We start from the raw sequence: 22504 nt of genomic DNA, 5'->3' as shown, positions 1-22504 counted from the left end.
ATCAAATCAATTAATGTGAACGGGAAAGAAGAGAGGAAGGTAGGTGGAGGCGATAGAAAAGAAGGAAGGAAAAGTATCTGCTGCTGAACAGTTAGGGGCAGATGATCAAAAGCAAACGCCAGCACTAGAGGCTGTTAGCGCCATACTAGCGCCGGCGTTTGCTACCGCCCCATGATCAGAGCCCTCGAGCGCGTGAAACAACGCGCTTGAGGGCTCTTTGCGCAAGTAGCATGCAAATGCATGCTAAACAGGGCTTAGCGCATTCATCGCAAATGAGCAGTCAGCACACCAAAATTTGGGTCGCTGGCCACGGCAAACCCTACGCCAGCTCCGAGCTGGCGTTAGGGTTTGCGGATCATTGGGGAGGAATGGTGAGCCTCCCAAAGCAAACCTGCCAACAGGGGGCTTGGGGTCTGGCGGACCTCCAGTCTCCCCCGATGACCCCCCCCCCCCCACCAGGTTCAGGGAGGGCTGGAGATCCGGTGGGTCTCCAGCCAAACCCCTAGAAAATGGTCCCTGGTGGTCCAGTGGCCACTGGCCAACCCCCCCCCCCTCCCAGCGAGCGAAGAGGGAAGAGAGAGAACTGAAATAGAAGAAAATGGAGGGCTACAGAGACAGAAAAAGCAAAAAAACCAAAACGAAAGAAAAGAGACAGAGAGGCTAAGCCAGAAAAAGTCAAAGCAACCAAAGGTTGAAAACTCTTTTACTTTCTGTTAGAGAATACTGATAAAGTACAAAGTAGTTCCTTAAGGTGCAGTGTTGAAGGAAAAGAAAATCTGTGCACTAAGCCCAGGCTTATAACCCCCACCCCCACTCCTCTGCTTCAGCTTCCCTAAACAGTGAATGACCATCAGCCTAAGCTGCAGAGTCAGCTAGGCCTTAGGTTGTCTGCACATATCATTACAGCTCATTAGAAGGAAAGTGGAGTGATAAAGATGAGTGACAGTGAAATTTTACAGTGAAGAGTCTGATAACGGATGAGAAAGTCAATGCCCGTATTCATTCTTTACATGTTTGTATCAAACCCCTTCACCCATCTTTGTTTCCTCTCTCTGTTTCTCTACACGTGTCCTAGACACTGTTAAAACCTATCAGTTCTTTCTCTTTAATAACACCAAAAGCTTTCCCTTCTCTCTTCCTTTCTGACCACACTACCAAAACCCTTATCCGCACTCTCATCGCCTCCCACTTTCACTACTGCAAACTGCTCTTCATAGGTCTCCCACTCAGTGGCATAGCTACGGGGGGCCACGGGGGGCCTGCGTCCCCTCAAACTGGTTCCAGGGCCCCCGGTTTGGCTGGCGGGGGCAGCTAAGGCGTTTCTCCCATGCTGGTCTTACATTGCTGGCGCCCTGTCCTGTTTTCAGCACCTTGCACACTCATTTTAATGAAACTGAGCATGCTCGCACGTGCATTGCCACACCCCCTTTTAGGATACACACTATGGGGGTTAGGCGCCCTGCCTTATAGAATAGCGCGCAGCCAAATGTGTACACAAATGAATGGAAATTAACATCAATTGGTTGTTGGCACCCAGTAATTTATGATTAAGCCCTTGCATGCAACTTACAGATATTATCAGTTGTGTATGGTGCAATGAGGCGTGCCAACATGCCTGCCATTGACCTGTTGCAAGTGGGCATTTCTAAATTTAGCATACCAACTCGGCTTTGCACTCGAATTGTATAACAGTTTAGGTGCATCTTAGTGCCCTTATAGAAATGGCACTAAGCATGCCCCATTGTGATGTCTACCTCATGGTGCCAAGTTGTAGAATTGGTCCCTAGTGTATAACTCAGTTTGACAGACAGACAATCTGTTTAAACAGGGAACGACAGCTAAGTGGTAAATTTATTGTTCATTAAATAAACTTCTGTTTTCTTTTTTAATTTGCAGTGCTGCCAATCTTCTGGACAATAATCCATTCTCCGTCGGCACTCAGTTAGCTGGAGGAACCCCGAATCCTCTCCTCCCATCTCCTGCCACCGTTCAGCTCGCCCAGCTTCAAGCCCAGCTCACTCTTCAGAGGCTAAAACTAGCCCAGACTGCGGTAACAAGCAACACGGCGGCTGCAACCGTCCTGAATCAAGTTCTCTCCAAAGTGGCCATGTCTCGGCCACTCTTTAACCCTTTGCAAAATGCAACTATGCTTAGCACACCTCATGGCCACACCGGTGGGCCTCAGCTTGGACCTGTGGTACCTAGTACCGGATTTCCAATCGGTGGAATGCCCTTTCCTTCCCAAAATCCTGCTGCGGCACCAAGAGTAGGAGCAGGTGTGGGGCATATTGGGAACATACCGAATCAGATGCCTGGCAGTGTTCCTGTGCACCCTTTTGGAAATGTGATACCCCAGGCACCTGGCCAACAAGCTGTTACAATGGGCCTAAACACAACCGGACCTTCACCTGCCAACACTGGACTTTACGAGTATAATAAATCAAATGCAGCGAGCACTCAGGTATTCCTGGCTAATGAACAGCAGTGTAGTCAGCATGGATTCATGCCTACTGTGTCCCATTCAGGCCCCATCTCATGCACTGCACCTGAAGGTTATTTTGGATACCCTAAACCTGACGGCCAACATGGATTTCCAAAGAACTGCTACGTGCCTAATACCACCGGGAAGCATGCAACAGGCGTCCAACCGCCAGCTTTCCCTGGTGACCAACACATGAAAGTTCAGCCACATGGGAACCAGAAAAGAGACCCAAATTCGGTGTCACTCAGAATAGGTACAGCCAATCATTGGGAACACACTCTCAACTTCTCCAGCCAAAATAAGCCTGATGTCTTGGCCAACTCCAGCATGTGGTCATCAACAAATCAACCATACGAAGCAGGAAATGATCTGTACAATCCCGAAGAACCAACAAGCGACACAAAGTTTACTCCTGGTGGTCCACCAGCTTTTAATAGTCTTAACAAGCAGGGAATTGCCAATTCCCGAATGATGTCAAACAAGGAACAAGCCCAGAACGTACCTGATTTATCAGTAAAGCCTCTTCAACCCCTTGAACTAAATGACTTTAATGGTATACAGCCTGCACATCTTCCCCATGTCTGCACAATATGTAACAAAACGATTTTCAACTTATCGGTAAGTGGGCTCTATGGCATTTTTCTATTTAGAAAGGGGAAGGGGGTTATAGAACTAAGCAGTTGTATGCATGAGCAGACTGAATAGGCCACATGGTCTTTACCTGCCATCATTTTCTATGTTTCTAATAGCCTCAGTACAAGAAAAATAATATATAGAAATATGCACACATGGGTTGATTGGATGGTACATTGTTTTTTAGACTGGTTTTATCTCTACTCCAATATTACATTTTCCTTCTCCTCTAACTGTATCTTCTCTTTGATTTTAAAGTAAAAGGGCGGCAAAAAGTAACCCATGGATAGCCAGAAAAGGTCATTGATTTTTTTTTATTTAGTAGTAATGTTCCTGGCCTAGTAGTACCGGGATCCCACTGTATTACTGAAGTGGTTATACTATCCTATTGTGTTTGAGTTAGAGAAAGAGATGGGGACGGTGAACCGCAGTAACCACAGGCATGGGGATGGGGACAGAGTTTGCGGGGACGGGGCGGGGACAGATCCCACAGGGATCAGGACAGAGCCCACGGGGACAAACTTTGTCCCTGTATCATTTTCTAGTTGGAAGGGTAGAGGGTGGTGGTGGGAAAAAAGATTATTATAGCTGCTCATTGTTATTACTGTTTTCTATTTGTAATTTATACACAACAGTTACACAGCATATTGTTCCTTTTTATGCTTTAATAAAAAGATTTAAATATAAAATCATAAGTGTTCATGGCTTCTGCAGATGAGGACAGAGCCCAAGGGGACGGGACGGAGACAGAACCTGCGGGGATGGGGCAGGGGCGGGGATGGAGACAGGGCCTGCGGGGATAAGTACATAAGTAATGCCACACTGGGAAAAGACCAAGGGTCCATCGAGCCCAGCATCATGTCCACGACAGCGGCCAATCCAGGTCAAGGGCACCTGGCAAGCTTCCCAAACGTACAAACATTCTATACTTGTTATTCCTGGAATTGTGGATTTTTCCCAAGTCCATTTAGTAGCGGTTTATGGACTTGTCCTTTAGGAAACCGTCTAACCCTTTTTAAACTCTGCCAAGCTAACCGCCTTCACCACATTCTCAGGCAACGAATTCCAGAGTTTAATTACACGTTGGGTGAAGAAACATTTTTTCCGATTTGTTTTAAATTTACTACACTGTCATTTCATCGCATGCCCCCTAGTCCTAGCATTTTTGGAAAGCGTGAACAGACGCTTCACATCCACCTGTTCCACTCCACTCATTATTTTATATACTTCTATTGTGTCTCCCCTCAGCTGTCTCTTCTCCAAGCTGAAAAGCCCTAGCCTCCTTAGTCTTTCTTCATAGGGAAGTCTTCCCATCCCTGCTATCATTTTAGTCGCCCTTCGCTGCACCTTTTCCAGTTCCACCATATCTTTCTTGAGATGCAGCGACCAGAATTGAACACAATACTCAAGGTGCAGTCGTACCATGGAGCAATATAACGGCATTATAACATCCTCACACCTGTTTTCCATACCTTTCCTAATAATACCCAACATTCTATTCGCTTTCCGAGCCGCAGCAGCACACTGAGCAGAAGGTTTCAGTGTATTATCGACAACGACACCCAGATCCCTTTCTTGGTCCGTAACTCCTAATGTGGAACCTTGCATGACGTAGCTATAATTCAGGTTCTTTTTTTCCACATGTATCACCTTGCACTTGCTCACATTTAAAGTCATCTGCCATCTAGCCGCCCAGTCTCCCAGTCTCATAAGGTCCTTCTGTAATTTTTCACAATCCTGTCGCGAGTTAACGACTTTGAATAACTTTGTGTCATCAGCAAATTTAATTACCTCACTAGTTACTCCCAGGGACAGGGAGGAGATGGAGACAGAACCCACGGGGACGGGATGGGGACAATCTTTGCCCCCTTGTCATTCTCTAGTTTGAGTATCTACCTCATCTGTACAATGTACAGTTTTGTGGTGTTGAATGGCATTGCAGTAATTTTTTTAAAGTGTAAGTCGAATGAGTCTTTAATATGAGAATATTTCCTTTCTCTCTACTAAAAGATGCAAAATGTTACTTAATCATTTAGTAAAGTCAAGGTATAGACTTCGGTGTAGTTTTGAGGGTGATGGTGGTGATGGGAGGGGGGCATTGACCAGTCCTGAACACTGCAGGGCATATGTATTGGAGCGGAGTGCCTCCCCATCTATCATCACCCACCTTCCCCTCAAACCTCTCTGTTCTCTCTGCTGCATCAGCTTTCCACCAAAGCATTCTGAAGTCTCTGCCAATCCTGACCCCATGGAAACACGAAACGTACATCAAAGGGGGCAGTATCTGGCAGAGACTCCTACAGCACTTTAATATTAAGGCTTATGGTGCTTTGCTTTTCTTTTACTATTGACACTGGTGTAGCAGGAAGAACAGAGAGATTTAAGGGGAGGTGGATATCGATGGGAGAGGGGACAAGAAGGGAAAATGCTGGATGGGAGGGGAAGGGGATACAGAGAGAGAAGGAGGGAAATGCTGGACTACATGGAGGTGGGGAGGGGGAAGGTGCTGGACCATGTTGAGAGGGGGTAAAAGGGAGATATGCTAGATGGAAGGGATATTCTGGACTGCGTGGTGAAGGGGAGGGAGAAGAGAGGAGAGAGAAGATGCGGGACCAAGTTGGGAGCAAGGTGGGAGATGCTGGACTATGTGGGGGTAGGGAGAAGGGTTTGAGAAGAGCAAAGAGAAGATACTGGATTAATTAAGATTTTGGAGGTTTATGTTGATAGTTCACTTTCATTAGAATCACAGGTAAATTCACTAGTTAAAGAACAAGGATTTTTTTTTGATGAAAAAACTTTGAACCATAAGGAAATATTTTCAATCTAATTAATATGAACGATTAGTCCACTCTATATTGCTATCTACGCTTGACTATTGTAATCTGATCTATTTAGGCTGTCCGAAGGGTTTGTTAAGAAAATTGCAAACGGTGCAAAATACGGCCGTTAGACTGATTTTTGGTTTATCCAAGTATGATTATGCACTTCCTTTTTACTTGAACCTTCATTGGTTGCCGATTGCGGCCAGAGTTTTGTTTAAATTTGCTTGTATTCTTTATAAAGTGTTGCATGGGCAAATTCCTGTTTACATTGTTGAATCACTTTTGTTTCGCACCTCATAACAGAGTTAGAAGGCATTTGGCTGAGAATTGTTTTTATATTTTCACACGTTAAAGGAAGGAAAAGGCTAGGACTTTTCGATAGGCTACTAGCAGTTCAGAGAGTATGTTTATGGAAAGAAGTAGCAGAGTTATTTTATTTATCTCAGTCTTGTTATTCAGGAAGCTCCTAAAAACATACACAGTAACATACATAGTTTTTTTGTAATTAAAATGTTATTGATACTGAATCCCAGAAGTTTGTTCTGGCTTCTTTGATTGGAACCCTCTTATAACTGTTGAGGTATTAGCAGGCTACAAGCCTGGATGTAATGCAATGGATGCTGGACAGGGGGAAGGTGAGAGACAAAGAGAGATGCTGGACAATGTTGGGGGAAGAGCAGAGGAGGAGATGCTGGACCATTTTGGGGGAAGAAAGAGAGAGAGAGGAGATGTTGGTCATGGAGAGGGAAATAAGGAGGTAGGGGAAATCTTTATTGGGGATTCAAGGAGGCTGATGTTGGTAGATAATAAGGTGGGAGAAAGAGGCACTGTGTTAGAAAAAGCTGGGAGAACAGGAATGAAACTGGAGAAGTTATGCCGATTTGGGCGACCCTGTGAGAAGGACGCCAGTACGTCAAGCTCCATCTCTGGCCCTCTTCAAATCTAAGCTAAAAGCCCACCTTTTTGATGCTGCTTTTAACTCTTAACCCTTATTCACTTGTTCAGAACCCTTATTTTATCATCCTCACTTTAATATTCCCTTATCTCTTATTTGTCCTGTTTGTCTGTCCTAATTAGATTGTAAGCTCTGTCGCGCAGGGACTGTCTCTTCATGTTCAAGTGTACAGCGCTGCGTACGTCTAGTAGCGCTATAGAAATGATAAGTAGTAGTAGTAGTAGAAGTGAGAAGGAAAAGGAGGACAAACATTGTGTGTGTGTTGGGGGGGGGGGAAATAAAGGCACATGTACGGGAAGATGGAGATGAAAGACTAGAGGGATGTATAATGGGAACAAGGAGGAAAGGCAGGGTAAATGAATATTGGGAAAGGAGGTAGGTGAGTGGGTGCCATGGAAGGGATATTGGGGAAGAAGTGGGGGAGTGGGTGATTGGGATTAGTGAGAGGTACAGCTAATGGATGAGGGGAAGGTGAAGAAAGAGGCAGAAGCCTATGAAGAAGGTGAGAGACAAAGGAAAGGGACAGGTCTTTGAAGGAGGTGAGAGAGTAGAAATAGGGAAATAGAAAGGGAAATGAAAGCCTAGACAAGGCAGTAAGACATAAAAAGGGACTGGAGGTGAAAAGGGAACGAGTGACAGAGAAGAAGCTGGAGTTGGTGAGGGGATGAGAGGCAGAAGATGAGGCTGGGGAGAGAATGAGTAGAGAGAGTGGAAATAGGGGACTAGAAGTAGCTGAAAGATAATTGGAGGCTGGCAAAAAACATGTAAAAATGGAAGGACTAGAGTAGTAAGCGTGGGAAGTGGAGGGAGACAGGGCTGGAGAGGGAAGAATGAAATCTAGCCATAGGGCGATACAAAGGAGGATAAGATAAATGGAGAAAAGATGAAACAGAAGGATCAATGTCAGAGACAGATGTAAGGGAGGAAGGGAAGAAGAAAGGGGGAATGAAGAAACAGACAATGGAAACGACGTCCTAAAAAAAGGGACAAGAGGAAACAGTAAAGAGAGACCAGGACCACCCCAACTAGAAAAGTAAAATGATCAGACAACAGAGGTACAAAACTTTATTCTCAGTTTTAGAGAATGATACATGTCAGCTTTGAAAATGTGCATTTCTTGTATTTTGTTCAATACAGGAGGAAATGCATTTCTGTTTCTGTTTCTTCAGTGTTCTATTTCATATTTTGTCTGCATATTTGTTTCTAATTTGTAGTATCTTATTTTGTACTAGGTGATGGTCTGTGATTTCTGTGTGTAACTGAAGTAAGGGATTCTTTTAACATGTAGGATCTGTGTAATAATATGTAGCAGTCCAACTTGTTCTCTTTTCCCAACTTGAGGTATACTCGTGTTCTAGAATATTTGCAGTGCTGACTTTTTATAGGAGGGTTTGTGCAGTTTATGTTTTGGGGCTTGGTGTTGGTATTGTATGGTAAGCTTCTGAGTGTCCATTCCCAAGGTTTTGTGTTACTTCACACAGTGTTTGGCAGTGGAGAGAAAAAGAGAGTGTGCTGGGGGGTTGGGAGGAGAGAAAATAGAGAGGGAGAGAATGTCCAAAGGGAAGAGGTGAGGAGGAGAGAGGGTGTGCCAGGAGGGGTTGGAGGGTGAGAGAGTGAGCGATTGTCAGGAAGGGTGAAGGAGGAAGGGAAAGGAGAGAGATAGTGTGTGCTGAGAAGGGGGAGCTAAGAAATGGGAGGGAGGCAGAAGGAATGATAAAGGGAGGGAAGATAAAGGAGGACGAGAAGGTGAAGGGAAGAGAGAGGGGAAAAGGTAAGAGAGGAAAAGGGAAAGGAAGAGATGAAAGAAGAGGAGAATAAGAGCAATGAGAAGGGTGGGGAGGAGAGATGAGTGGGAAGGAGGAGAAACAGAAAGAAGGAAGGAAGGGAAAGGTTGTATGGCGGGATAAGCAAGATGGAAGGCTGAGGGATGAGCGAAAGAAGTGAAGGATAAGGGAATTATGGAGAAGTAGGGAAGGGTGAGTGATAGGTTCAGTTCTCTTCTGTATTATGCTTAAACTGTCTCCTTTCCCCTTCCCCTGAAACCCTCATTGCTGTTTTAGCGTCATTTGGATGAATGAATGTGACACTTTCCTATCAACATATTGTAGTACCTGTCCTCACTTCCTCCTGTTGGTTTTTTTTTTTAATTTGTACTCCATTTAGATCTATCTGTTAGTTACGGCAGTATAGTAAGTTTGCCAAAATAAATAAATACCCCGATACCCCATTTGACCGGGTGGCCATGGACTTCGTGGAACCACTAGAATAAACTACACATGGCAACAAATACATTTTAGTCGTTGTGGATTATGAAAAACACTACCCAGAAGCCATTGTGCTGTGTATTATGAAGATTACCACTGTGGCCAATGCTCCATGGGAAGTCTTTTCTCACATGGGGATTATTGCTGAGATACTGACTGGCCAAGGCATCACTTTTATGCATGAGATATCAGGAAAAGAAAGAGAGGCGAATGAAAGAGCAGAGGTAAGGGAAACACAAGGAAAATCTGAAAATAAATGAAGTTTATAATCAGATGTGTCGCCAGTTTTTGACATCAGGGGAGCAGACTTTTGTAAAATAGGTGCCAGTGCAAGGATGAAGGGCCAGGAGAGAGAGGAGAGAGTTAAAATCTACATAGGCATATGTGGTTGGTTACTCAGCTGTTTGGGGAGGCTAAGGAGGGGTGGGGTTGGAGTGGAGCTAGTTAAAATCCTTAGGGTGGAGGCAACACCCATGTCAGCAGTAAAGGGACAGTGGGGGTAGTGGTGTACCTACCTTATATGGCACCTGGGGTGGAACCCCCCCCCCCCCCCAGCAGAGCGTGCATCCCATCAGGCAGCGGCAGCGCACATCCCCTCCTCCAAACAAGGGGGTGCGCGGAGCAAATGTGTGGCCGTTGGCTCTGCCGGTCCCCTGCCCCCTCTGACGTGAACTTCCGCCTAAAAGGGAAGTAACATGGGGGGAGGGGTGCAGCCAGGAGGGCTAGGGTTACCATATTTTGTCCTCTGAAAAAGAGGACACATGTCCCGCCCCCTGTCCCATCCACACCCCGCCCCTTACCCCACCCTCGCCCACCCCCTGTCACATATTCCCCTCCCCCCGGGTCACATATTCCCCTCCCCTCCCCCATCACCTCCCCTCCCCCAGGTCACCTCCCCTTACTTACTATCTATTGCCCTGGTGGTCTAGTGACCTCTTCGGGGCAGGAAAGAGCCCCCTCTTTCCTGCCCGGAGCTCTGTCCTTGCCCTGTTGCTGTGTCTGTCTCGGGATTCAAAATGGCCGCCGAGAGTTGAAGTCTCGCAAGGCCGCTTCAACTCTCGGCGGCCATTTTGAATCCCGTGACCGTCACAGCAACAGAATGCAGGGCAAGGCAGTGCTCCGGGCAGGAAAGAAGGGGCCTCTTTCCTGCCCCGAAGAAGTCACTAGACCACCAGGGCAATAGATAGTAAGTAAGGGGAGGGGAGGCTAGGATAGGCCCGCTGCCCGCCCATCCGCCCATTTGTCCAGAAATCCGGACAAATGGGTGGACTGGCAAAACCCGTCCGGACGCCCGGACATGTCCTCAAAAAGACATGTCCTCTCTCTCTCTCTCTCTCTCTCTTTCTTCCCCCAAAATGGTCCAGCATCTCCCCCTCTGCTCTTCCCCCAACATTGTCCAGCATCTCTCTTTGTCTCTCACCTTCCCCCTGTCCAGCATCCATTGCATTACATCCAGGGTAATGCCGGGTAAATCCGGACGTATGGTAACCCTAAGGAGGGCATGATCCAGGAAGTATAAAAGACTGGGCCAGAGCTAGGTTAAAGAGGCCCAGAGGGAAGCAGTGATGTGCAGTGCACATGCCTCCACCCTGAAATTGAGATACTGCATCCACTACGTTCAGGTAGGTCAAGTTCAGCTTGGGCCCTTGAAGAGTTGTGTTTTCACCTGGCCTGCTGCAGACCAGCCTTCTGTATCTACTAGAGATTGTGCTGGTAACTCTGGATCCAGGGACCAGGCCAGACACTAGTAAGAATTGTTGCTGAGAGAAAGACATTTATGTATACTGTGGCCCTGCAGGATCAGGCCACCCGAGGACACTGTTATATTTACAGAACTTGTTTGAGTATTAATGCCTCCCTCCCTGTTTAGGTGAACAGGAGCCTTTTCTAGCTACATTTCTTCAGTCTGGCCTTTCTGAATACAAAGAAATCTATTTGAATTTTACACACACCCTTTTCTTTAATCTTGTTTTCCATCTAGTCCTGCCTAATTATGCTCTTACCTATCCACTCTTAATTATTTGTTTATCCTTGAGATAGTCTAAATCCCTGGTTACTTACTGCATATGTATTAATTTGTTTCTTAAAGTTATTTTAATTTGTGTTCTATTCTGTACGTTATTATGTTTTATTTATTTTATTGTTTGTTTGTAAGCCACATTGAACTTGTCTATTTTGGGCTAATGTGGGGTATAAATGTCATGAATAAATAAATAAATACCTTTAATAAATATTGTTTGTTTTTACTGCAACTTGCTAAGTGTGTGTGGCTTGTTTTACCTAGCCCCACGGCCTGCCCTTGCTCACGATTACACAAATTGTGACAGCGGTGGGTCTTACCCTGCAGGAAGCTGGAATCCTTAGCCTCTGAGGCTTTGGGCCTTGTAAGACTTGTGAAGTCTCTCGAGACTTGTATAGCTGTTTCTTAAGAGTTATTTAGCTATAAGTCTCAATATCTTGAAGTATAAACCCCTAGCACATCAACACACCTAAATCTCTTGTTCTTTTCTGAAGTTCCTTTATTGAATAACATAGATGATTACTCACAGTTAGATGTTCATAAGCACAAATGAACCCTGTAGTTTCATGAGCTGTATCAGTGGAGAGAAGATAGAAGTTTAAGTGGGATCAGCTCATTGCAGAGATAAGAAAAGTAGTTCCACAGATAGAGGCAGCTCGGAGTTAGGTGTTTTGGAGTGCAGTACCCTCTTATAGGAGGGTATTTTCAGGGTGAAAAGACTAGTGCTTTTCCAGAGCTACAACAGGATCATTGCTTTGTCCTGGAGCAAAATGGATACTGTCCTCCTCATGGACAGGGGGGGCGGAGGCAGAAGCTCATACAGACTCAGAGAAGGAGTAGAAAGGCCAATAGGGACAAAGCCTGCCCTCGAGTGGCAAGGGCAGCTCCAGGGGGCAGCCCCTGATTGGAGGAAAAGGTCATACCTGGCTGACCTCTCAGAACAGAGATAGTAAGAATGACCAGGAAGTGCTGGCATATAAACAAAGAAGCCAAGCTTGGCTGAGACAGAGGAGTGATCTAAGCAGCATCACAACCAGTAGTAACAGATCTTATACAGACAGGCAAGTGGGGTTGCGTTGTCTGTGAACTACATTACACACAATGCATTGCTCACACACATATCTTAGCAGTGAAGACTGCAGCAGTCAAGATCTTAGGAATAAGAATAGCAGTGAAGGCATTAACACATTCTAGGGTCACACTATAACTAGTGCCAAGCTGTCAGGGGACAGAACAGGACTACCATATGCAACCGATGGGCTATAAAGGTTAGCTCTGCCATGAGAGAGAAGGAATCCTTGAAAAGTGTAAGTAGTGCTGGACAGGCAAGTTTTGTTTTATTTTTGGTTTGGTTCTCATGCAGTGCACGGTGAAAACTGTCCAGAAACCATGGAAAAAATGATCCAGGCCCTCCTGGAAGTGCAACAGCAACAACGGCAGTAGCAGTTCATTCAAACCCAGTGTGAGCTGCAGTGACAACACATAAGAACATAAGTGTTACCATACTGGGACAGACCGAAGGTCCATCAAGTCCAGTATCTTTCCAACAGTGGCCAATCCAGGTCACAAGTACCTGGCAAGATCCCAAAACAGTACAATACATTTTATGCTGCTTATCCTAGAAATGAGCAATGCATTTTCCCAAGTCCATCTTAATAATGGCTTATGGACGTTTCTTTTAAGAAGATAACCAAACCTTTTTTAAACCCCTGCTAAGCTAACTGCTTTTACCATATTATCTGGCAACGAATTCCAGAGTTTAATTTCACGTTGAGTGAAGAACTATTTTCTCCGATTTGTTTTAAATTTACTGCTTTAAGTACATAAGTATTGCCACACTGGAACAGACCAAAGGTCCATCAAGCCACATTCTCTGGCAACGAATTCCAGAGTTTAATTATACGTTGAGTGAAGAAAGATTTTCTCCAATTTGTTTTAAATTTACTACTTTGTAGCTTCATCGCATGCCCCTTAGTCCTAGTATTTGTGGAAAGAATAAACAAACAATTCACATCTACCTGTTCCACTCCACTCATTATTTTATACACCTCTATCATATCTCCCCTCAGCCGTCTCTTCTCCAAGCTGATGAGCCCTAGCCGCTTCAGCCTTTCCTCATAGGGAAGTCGTCCCATCCTCTTTATCATTTTTGATGCCCTTCTCTGTACCTTTTCTAATTCTACTATATCTTTTTTGAGATGCGGTGACCAGAATTGAACACAATATTCGAGGTGCGGTCGCACCATGGAGCGATACAAAGGCATTATAATGTCCTCATTTTTGTTTTCCATTCCTTTCCTAATAATACTTAACATTCTATTTGCTTTCTTAGCTGCCACAGCACACTGAGCAGAGGGTTTCAACGTATCATCAACAACGACGCCTAGATCCCTTTCTTGGTTGGTGATTCCTAACGTGGAACTTTGCATTACGTAGCTATAATTCGGGTTCCTCTTTCCCACATGCCTCACTTTGCACTTGCTCACATTAAATGTCATCTGCCATTTAGATGCCCAGTCTCGTAAGGTACTGTTGTAATTTTTCACAATCCTCTTGCGATTTAACAACTTTGAATAACTTTGTGTTGTCAGGAAATTTAATTACCTCACTAGTTATTCCCATCTCTAGATCATTTATTATTATTTTTTTAATTATATTTATAAGAATTTAATTTTACAAGCACTAAAATAACTTGCCAGAAATACAGACAAAATAATACAAGAATTATTTCAATCAGGTAATTATAAACTCTTCCTTAGACCACAAAATAGGGAGAGTGAAACAAGGAGATCAATTAAACCACAGTAAACAGAAAAAACGTGGTATTAACCTGATTATCCCCAGTTATTATTTATCTGAATCATTATTCCACATTGATCGTCTGGTTGGCTTCTTCAAACCCAAAACGGTGTATAGTCAATTTATTTCGTTGGAAACATACTTATTGTCCAATATTAGTGGAAATAATACAACTGATTTCATTTTTTCTCTTTTAAAACCAGAAATTATTTAACAATACAAACACTTGAGTCTCTAATCCAATTCCCACTGATTAAGGTAATCCCAGTTTCACAGGCTTCACTTCTTTTGAATACATATACTAAGAGGAATCATTTCAGAGGAAAAAAACTTTAGGAGTCATACCCGGAACTCTGGGAAAACAACAATCTTGATATTAATCATCTCTAATAATATTCATTTTCTCATAGGCGTAGTTTGACTGTTTCATTTGGGGGGGGCAAAAAATGGGCGGAGCATATTAGCATATCATTTGCATATATACATATGCAAATGAATATGCTAATATGGAGGAAGGAAATGAAATTTACAGGCAAAATATCACAGATGCACATTTCAAAAAGCTGACATTTCAATTAATAAATTATGAATAAAATAAACTATTATTTACCTTTGTTGTCTGATCATGTAGTTTTTCTATTCGCTTTGATCCCAGTGTCTTCTGTTTTATGCAGTGTCTTCTTTCCAGTAGGCTTCCCTCTGCTCCCCACCCTCCCAGTCCCATCCATCTCTTGCTCCTTCCCTCTGCTCCCCACCCTTCCCAGTCCCATCCATCTTCTGTTCCTTCCCTCTGCTCACCATCCCTCCGTCCCATCCATCTCTTGCTCCTTCCCTCTGCTGTGCCTGACCTCTCCAAATCCCATCCATCTCCTGGTCCATCCCTCTGCTCCCCACCCCTCGCAGTCCCATCCATCTCTTGCTCCTTCCCTCTGCTCCCCACCCCTCCCAGTCCCAACCATCTCTTGCTCCTTCCCGCTGCTCCCCACCCCTCCCAGTCCCATCCATCTCCTGCTCCTTCCCTCTGCTCACCTCCTTTCCCAGTCCAATCCAATTCCTGGTCCTTCCCTCTGCTCCCCACCCACCCCTCCCAGTCCCATCCATCTCCTGCTCCTTCCCACCCCTCCCAGTCCCATCCATCTCCTGCTCCTTCCCACTGCTTCCCACCCTCCCAGTCCCATCCATCTCCTGCTCCTTCCCACCCTCCCAGTCCCATCCATCTCCTGCTCCTTCCCACTGCTTCCCACCCTCCCAGTCCCATCCATCTCTTGCTCCTTCCCTCTGCTCCCCACCCCTCCCAGTACTATCCATCTCCCCACCCCTCCCAGTACTATCCATCTCCCCACCCCTCCCCCCCGCGCGAGGTCCAAGATGGTGACTCCGTTTACCCCCTCTCTTCCTCCCTCCCTCCCTCCGGCGCAGGCAGCAGTCTTTTCCAGCGTTCCTGGCAGCTGTAGCGATATACACGCTGCCTTCGGTCTGCCCCGGAAGCCTTCTCTTCAAGTTCCTGTTCCCACCTATGCGGGAACAGGAACTTGAAGAGAAGGCTTCGGGGCAGAGCCAAAGGCAGCGTGTACAACGCTACCGCTGCCAGGAACGCTGGAAAAGACTGCTGCCTGCACCGGAGGGAGGGAGGAAGAGAGAGGAGTAGACGGAGACGCTCCTCTCCGTCCGCTTGGCTTCCCTGCCCTCTCTGTCTGCGTCCCGCCCGAAAGGAAATGACATCAGAGGAAGGCGGGACGCAGATAGAGAGGGCAGGGAAGCCAATCGGACGGAGAGGAGCGCGTGCCTGCATGTGTTTTTTGTTTTTTTTTTTAACTTTTTTTTTTTTTTTTAACTAATGGCGCGGCAGCGCCTCGCGTCGTTTGGGGGGGCACTGCCCCCCCTCGCCCCCCCCAGTCTACGCCTATGCATTTTCTTCAAATTTTTCTGGTCTATTATCATCTTCAAAATCTTAACCATTTCCTATTCCTGTAGAACTTAATTTGCCGTATCAGCTGTAGATCATTTATAAGTATATTAAAAAGCAGCGGTCCCACCACAGAGCTCTGGGGAACCCCCCTAACTACCCTTCTCCATTGAGAATACTGACCATTTAATCATACTCTCTGTTTTCTATCTTTTAACCAGTTTTTAATCCACAACAGGACACTACCTACTATCCCATGACTCTCCAATTTCCTCTGGAGTCTTTCATGAGGTACTTTGTCAAACGCCTTTTGAAAATCCAGATGCACAATATCAACTGGCTCACTTTTATCCACATGTTTGTTCACCCCTTCAAAGAAATGTAGTAGATTGGTGAGACAAGATTTCCCTTCACTAAATCCATGTTGACTTTGTCTCATTAATCCATGCTTTAGAATATGCTCTGTAATTTTGTTCTTAATAATAGTCTCTACCATTTTGCCTGGCACCGACATCAGGCTCACCGGTCTATAATTTCTCGGATCTCCTCTGGAAGCTTTTTAAAATTTCAGCGTTACATTGGCCATCCTCCAATCTTCTGGTCCCACGCTCGATTTTAAAGATAAATTACAAATTACTAACAATAGTTCATTTTTCAATTCTATCAGTACTCTGGGATGAATATCATCTGGTCCAGGAGATTTGCTACTCTTCAATTTGTCAAATTGCCCCATTACATCCTCCAGGTTTATAGAGATTTCATTCAGTTTCTCTGACTTGTCAGCTTTGAATACCATTTCTGGCACCGGTATCTCTCCCAAATCTTCCTCGGTGAAGACCGAAACAAAGAATTCATTTAGTCTGTCCGCTATGGCTTTGTCTTCCCTGATTGCCCCTTTTACCCCTTGGTCATCTAGCGGTCCAACTGATTCTTTTGCCAGTTTCTTTCTGTTAATATACCTAAAAAAATTTTTACTATGTGTTTTTGCCTCCAACGCAATCTGCTTCATTGCATGCTCCCTAGTCCTAGTATTTTTGGAAAGAGTAAACAAATATACGTCTATTCGTTCCACTCCACTCATTATTTTATATACCTCTATCATATCTCCCCTCAACCATCTTTTCTCCAAGCTGAAGAGCCCTAGCTACTTCAGCTTTTCCTCATAGGGAAGCCTCCCGCGGGAGGTGGTGGAAATGAAAACGGTAATGGAATTCAAACATGCGTGGGATAAGCATAAAGGAATCCTGTGCAGAAGGAATGGATCCTCAGGAGCTTAGTCAAGATCGGGAGGCGGGGCTGGTGGTTGGGAGGCGGGGATAGTGCTGGGCAGACTTATACGGTCTGTGCCAGAGCCATTGGTGGGAGGCAGGGATAGTGCTGGGCAGACTTATACGGTCTGTGCCAGAGCTGGTGGTGGGAGGCGGGCCTGGTGGTTGGGAGGCGGGGATAGTGCTGGGCAGACTTATACGGTCTGTGCCAGAGCCGGTGGTGGGAGGCGGGCCTGGTGGTTGGGAGGCGGGGATAGTGCTGGGCAGACTTACACGGTCTGTGCCAGAGCCGGTGGTGGGAGGCGGGCCTGGTGGTTGGGAGGCGGGGATAGTGCTGGGCAGACTTATGCGGTCTGTGCCAGAGCCGGTGGTGGGAGGCAGGGATAGTGCTGGGCAGACTTATACGGTCTGTGCCAGAGCCGGTGGTGGGAGGCGGGGCTGGTGGTTGGGAGGCGGAGATAGTGCTAGGCAGACTTATACAGTCTGTGCCAGAGCCGGTGGTGGGAGGTGGGGCAGGTGGTTGGGAGGCGGGGATAGTGCTGGGCAGACTTATATGGTCTGTGCCAGAGCCGGTGGTGGGAGGCGGGGCTGGTGGTTGGGAGGCGGGGCTGGTGGTTGGGAGGCAGGGATAGTGCTGGGCAGACTTATACAGTCTGTGCCAGAGCCAGTGGTGGGAAGCGGGACTGGTGGTTGGGAGGCGGGATAGTGCTGGGCAGACTTATACGGTCTATGCCCTGAACAGCACAGGTACAAATCAAAGTAGAGTATACACAAAAAGTAGCACATATGAGTTGTCTTGTTGGGCAGACTGGATGGACCGTGCAGGTCTTTTTCTGCCGTCATCTACTATGTTACTATGTCCCATCCCCTTTATAATTTTCATCGCCCTTCTCTATACCTTTCACTATATCTTTTTTGAGATGCGGTGACCGGAATTGCACACAGTATGCAAGGCGCAGTCGCACCATGGAGCAATACAAAGGCAATTGCAATAGCAGCGGATGAAGATGTAGCAACAAACGTTGCAGAAGCTGGTAGAGCTGCAACAGGGCTCTCTGGGCCAGGCAGCCTCAGCACTTTGGCTACAAGTCACTCCTTCAATTCCGGGGCTCAAAAAATGGTGCCAGACGATGACACATACTATTTTTAACTTCTTCATTCCATTTGCCACTACTGCTTTTCATTTTTATAGCGCTACTAGACTAATGAAGCGCTGTAATAAATGAGCACTGCCTCCCTATCAGGTCGGTCTCATGTTTAATATTCTTATACTTTACTCCCCGTCTTACCTAGCGAGCCTCCTGCTCCCATACACACCCAATTGCAATCTTCATTCATCACAAGTAGATTTACTCACCCGTCACCCTCTTCCCGCTTTCTAGGGGTTCTGCTTCTCATGATCTAGGCCTTCATTTACGGAGCTCCTTTCCCTTCTTCATAGTAACATAGCAGATGAAGGCAGTCCATCCAGTCTGCCCAACAAGATAAACTCGTATGTGCTACTTTATATGTATACCTGACCTTAGTTGGCACTGGGAACTCACCACAGCCTGTCCCCAGCAGTCCTCTTTCTCCCTCATAATTCCACTCCCATTGCTCAGCATTCACTCACTCTCTTTCAACACCTCATCCTATTCCCAATAGCTCGCTCTCTTTCCCTCTCTCTCTCTCTCTCTCTTTCCCTTCCATTCCTGAATATTCACTCACTCTCTCAACACCTCATCCTATTCCCAGTAGCTCGCTCTCTTTCCCTCTCTCTCTCTCTCTTTCCCTTCCATTCCTGAATATTCACTCACTCTCTCAACACCTCATCCTATTCCCAGTAGCTCGCTCTTTCCCTCTCTCTCTCTCTCTTTCCCTTCCATTCCTGAATATTCACTCACTCTCTCAACACCTCATCCTATTCCCAGTAGCTCGCTCTCTTTCCCTCTCTCTCTCTTTCCCTTCCATTCCTGAATATTCGCTCACTCGCTCTCTTTTTTTAACCATTCTTGTTCCCCAGCTCTCTCTCTCTCTCTCTCTTTCTGTCCTTTTTCTTGCTCATCGTTCTCGTCTCATCTGCCCGCAACCTCGGTGTCATCTTCGACTCCACCCTCTCCTTCTCTGCGCATATCCAGCAGATAGCCAAGACTTGTCGCTTCTTCCTCTATAACATTAGCAAAATTCGCCCCTTCCTCTCTGAGCACACCACCTGAACTCTCATCCACTCTCTCATTACCTCTCGCCTCAACTACTGCAACCTACTCCTCACTGACCTCCGACTTTGCCATCTGTCCCCCCTTCAGTCCGTTCAGAACTCTGCTGCACGTCTTATCTTCCGCCTGGACCGCTATACTCATATCACCCCTCTCCTCAAGTCACTTCACTGGCTTCCGATCAGATACCGCATACAGTTCAAGCTTCTCCTACTAACCTACAAATGCACTCGATCTGCAGCCCCTCCTTACCTCTCTACCCTCATCTCCCCTTACGTTCCTACCCGTAACCTCCGCTCTCAAGACAAATCCCTCCTTTCAGTACCCTTCTCCACCACTGCTAACTCCAGGCTCCGCCCTTTCTGCCTCGCCTCACCCCATGCTTGGAACAAACTCCCTGAGCCCATATGCCAGGCCCCCTCCCTGCCCATCTTCAAATCATTGCTCAAAACCCACCTCTTCAATGTCGTCTTTGGCACCTAACCACTACACCCCTACTCAAGAAAACTAGACTGCCCCAACTTGACATTTCGTCCTTTAGATTGTAAGCTCCTTTGAGCAGGGACCGTCCTTCTTTATTAATGTGTACAGCGCTGCGTAACCCTAGTAGTGCTCTAGAAATGTTAAGTAGTAGTAGTAGTATTCATACATTCTCTCTTTCAACCTTTCATTTATTTTCCTGGATCTGATCTCTCTGTCTCCACCTCCCCCTCCCATTTTTCAGTATCCACTCACTTTTCCTTTTTCAACCCAACTCTTTCATCAGCTTTCTCTCTCTCTCCCCCTCCCATTCCTCGGCATTCTCTCATCCTCTCTCCTTCTCCTTCATCCCCTCCTCCTTGTTCTCAGCAGTCACTTTAGTGTCTCTCTTTCTCTCTTATTCCCTCATCCCTGGCTCCAGCAGTCACTCTTGTTCCCAAACTCCCCATCCCTGTCTGGTTTTCTTCTCCTTTTGCCCATCACGGTGCTTTCTTCATACTGAGGCCTATGTGGATCCAGTCCTCTGTTTATGCAGCTCTCCCATCCATGGTGACTTGCTTCCACCATGGGATCATTGCAGCTCAAAGTTCTCACCCCAATCTCTAAGCAGCAGGAGCTCCTCTCAAGATTCCTTCTTCTTGACTGCTTTCTTAGCTCCCAGCTGCAGTTGACAGTGGTGGCACTGTGATTCTGACTTTTAGATGCATTCCTATTCCTGTCATTGGGTCCCCTCTAGAAACTCCGGAACCTTCTCCAGTAGTGGCCAACATCTCTACTACTATACTACTACTATTTAGCATTTTTATAGCGCTACAAGGTGTACGCAGCGCTGCACAAACATAGAAGAAAGACAGTCCCTGCTCAAAGAGCTTACAATCTAATAGACAAAAAATAAATAAAGTAAGCAAATCAAATCAATTAATGTGAATGGGAAGGAAGAGAGGAGAGTAGGTGGAGGCGAGTGGTTTACAAGTGGTTACGAGTCAAAAGCAATGTTAAAGAGGTGGGCTTTCAGTCTAGATTTAAAGGTGACCAAGGATGGGGCAAGACGTAGGGGCTCAGGAAGTTTATTCCAGGCGTAGGGTGCAGCGAGACAGAAGGCGCGAAGTCTGGAGTTGGCAGTAGCGGAGAAGGGAACAGATAAGAAGGATTTATCCATGGAGCGGAGTGCACGGGAAGGGGTGTAGGGAAGGATGAGTGTGGAGAGATACTGGGGAGCAGCAGAGTGAGTACATTTCTAGGTTAGTAGAAGAAGTTTGAACAGCCTAAGCAGTTATGGTGCTGCTAAAGTACCTCCACTCCCTTGAGTAGCTGGAACCTTCCCGTGAGCTCAACAGGATCCACATGCACACCCCACCTGCACAGATGCATGCAAACCTCTTCTATTATTATATACATCTGGATTGAGCAATTTGTCAGTATTCTATTTTAATCCATTCTTTCGGACTGTAGTGCACCACTGCAATTTGTATTTTAAAAATGAAAAGGTGATGTAAAACTCTGAGAGGAATTAAATATTTCAAAGTTAATTTAGAGAAATAAAAAAGCATAGCCAAACTCCTTGGAATTAATTCTGCAGGACAAGAGCTTGCATTTATGTTGCCTTAGACCTTGTTCTGTTATATCTCTTCTCATTTATGCACAGGATTGGGATGTTCACGTTAAAGGGAAAATGCACATCCACAACTGTATGGTCTTCTTCGAAAAGTAAGTGTGAACGTAACGGACTTTAGACTGCAACGTGTTCTGTTTTAACTTAACGTGTTTCCAAGTAAGTTGAACACCAACCCAACTGGTTGTGTTGTTCTCAGCAGGAACGGTGGTAGGTGTGTGACCGGCTCCCCTGAAGGAACGCTGTGCTTACCCACAAATAACTCTTTGGCTTTTAACACCTCTAGTAGTGAAGGTAAGTTGAGTGTGTATTACAATGTCCAACTGGTTTAAGTTGCAGTAAGAAAACAAAACAGTGGAGGAGTGGCCTAGTGGTTAGGGTGGTGGACTTTGGTCCTGAGGAACTGAGTTCCATTCCCACTTCAGGCACAGGCAGCTCCTTGTGACTCTGGGCAAGTCACTTAACCCTCCATTGCCCCATGTAAGCCGCATTGAGCCTGCCATGAGTGGGAAAGCGCGGGGTACAAATGTAACAAAAATAAAATAGATACTATTGGAGATTCTACATGGAATGTTGCAACTATTGGAGATTCTACATGGAATGTTGCTAGGATTCTACATGGAATGTTGCTACTATTGAAGATTCTACATGGAATGTTGCTATTCCACTAGCAACATTCCATGTAGAAGGCTGCGCAGGCTTCTGTTTCTGTGAGTCTGACGTCCTGCACGTACGTGCAGGACGTCAGACTCGCAGAAGCAGAAGCCTGCGCGGCCACATTGGTGATCTGCAAGGGCCGACTTCTACATGGAATGTTGCTAGTGGAATAGCAACATTCCATGTAGAATCTCAAATAGTAGCAACAGTGGAGGAGTGGCCTAGTGGTTAGTGTGGTGGACTTTGGTCCTGAGGAACTGAGTTCAATTCCCACTTCAGGCACAGGCAGCTCCTTGTGACTCTGGGCAAGTCACTTAACCCTCCATTGCCCCATGTAAGCCGCATTGAGCCTGCCATGAATGGGAAAGCGCGGGGTACAAATGTAACAAAAAAGAAGAACACTAGAACTCC

At 46.0% G+C, this 22504-nt stretch overlaps 1 protein-coding gene across 1 annotated transcript in view; it reads left to right on the top strand.

The window, feature by feature from the left end:
* Window positions 1-22504, top strand: part of RBM20 (RNA binding motif protein 20) — a 194640-nt gene that overhangs the window by 113525 nt on the left and 58611 nt on the right. Inside the window, exons 2-4 of the mRNA XM_030202766.1 lie at window positions 1897-3100; window positions 21470-21531; window positions 21639-21730. Coding sequence (XP_030058626.1) covers window positions 1897-3100; window positions 21470-21531; window positions 21639-21730 — 1358 coding nt within the window. The remainder of the gene's footprint in view (window positions 1-1896; window positions 3101-21469; window positions 21532-21638; window positions 21731-22504) is intronic.

Source organism: Microcaecilia unicolor, chromosome 5, assembly GCF_901765095.1.
Source record: "Microcaecilia unicolor chromosome 5, aMicUni1.1, whole genome shotgun sequence".
NCBI lineage: Eukaryota > Metazoa > Chordata > Amphibia > Gymnophiona > Siphonopidae > Microcaecilia > Microcaecilia unicolor.
Note: the sequence above shows the minus strand (reverse complement) of the source record. Positions and strands in the feature narration are given on the sequence as shown.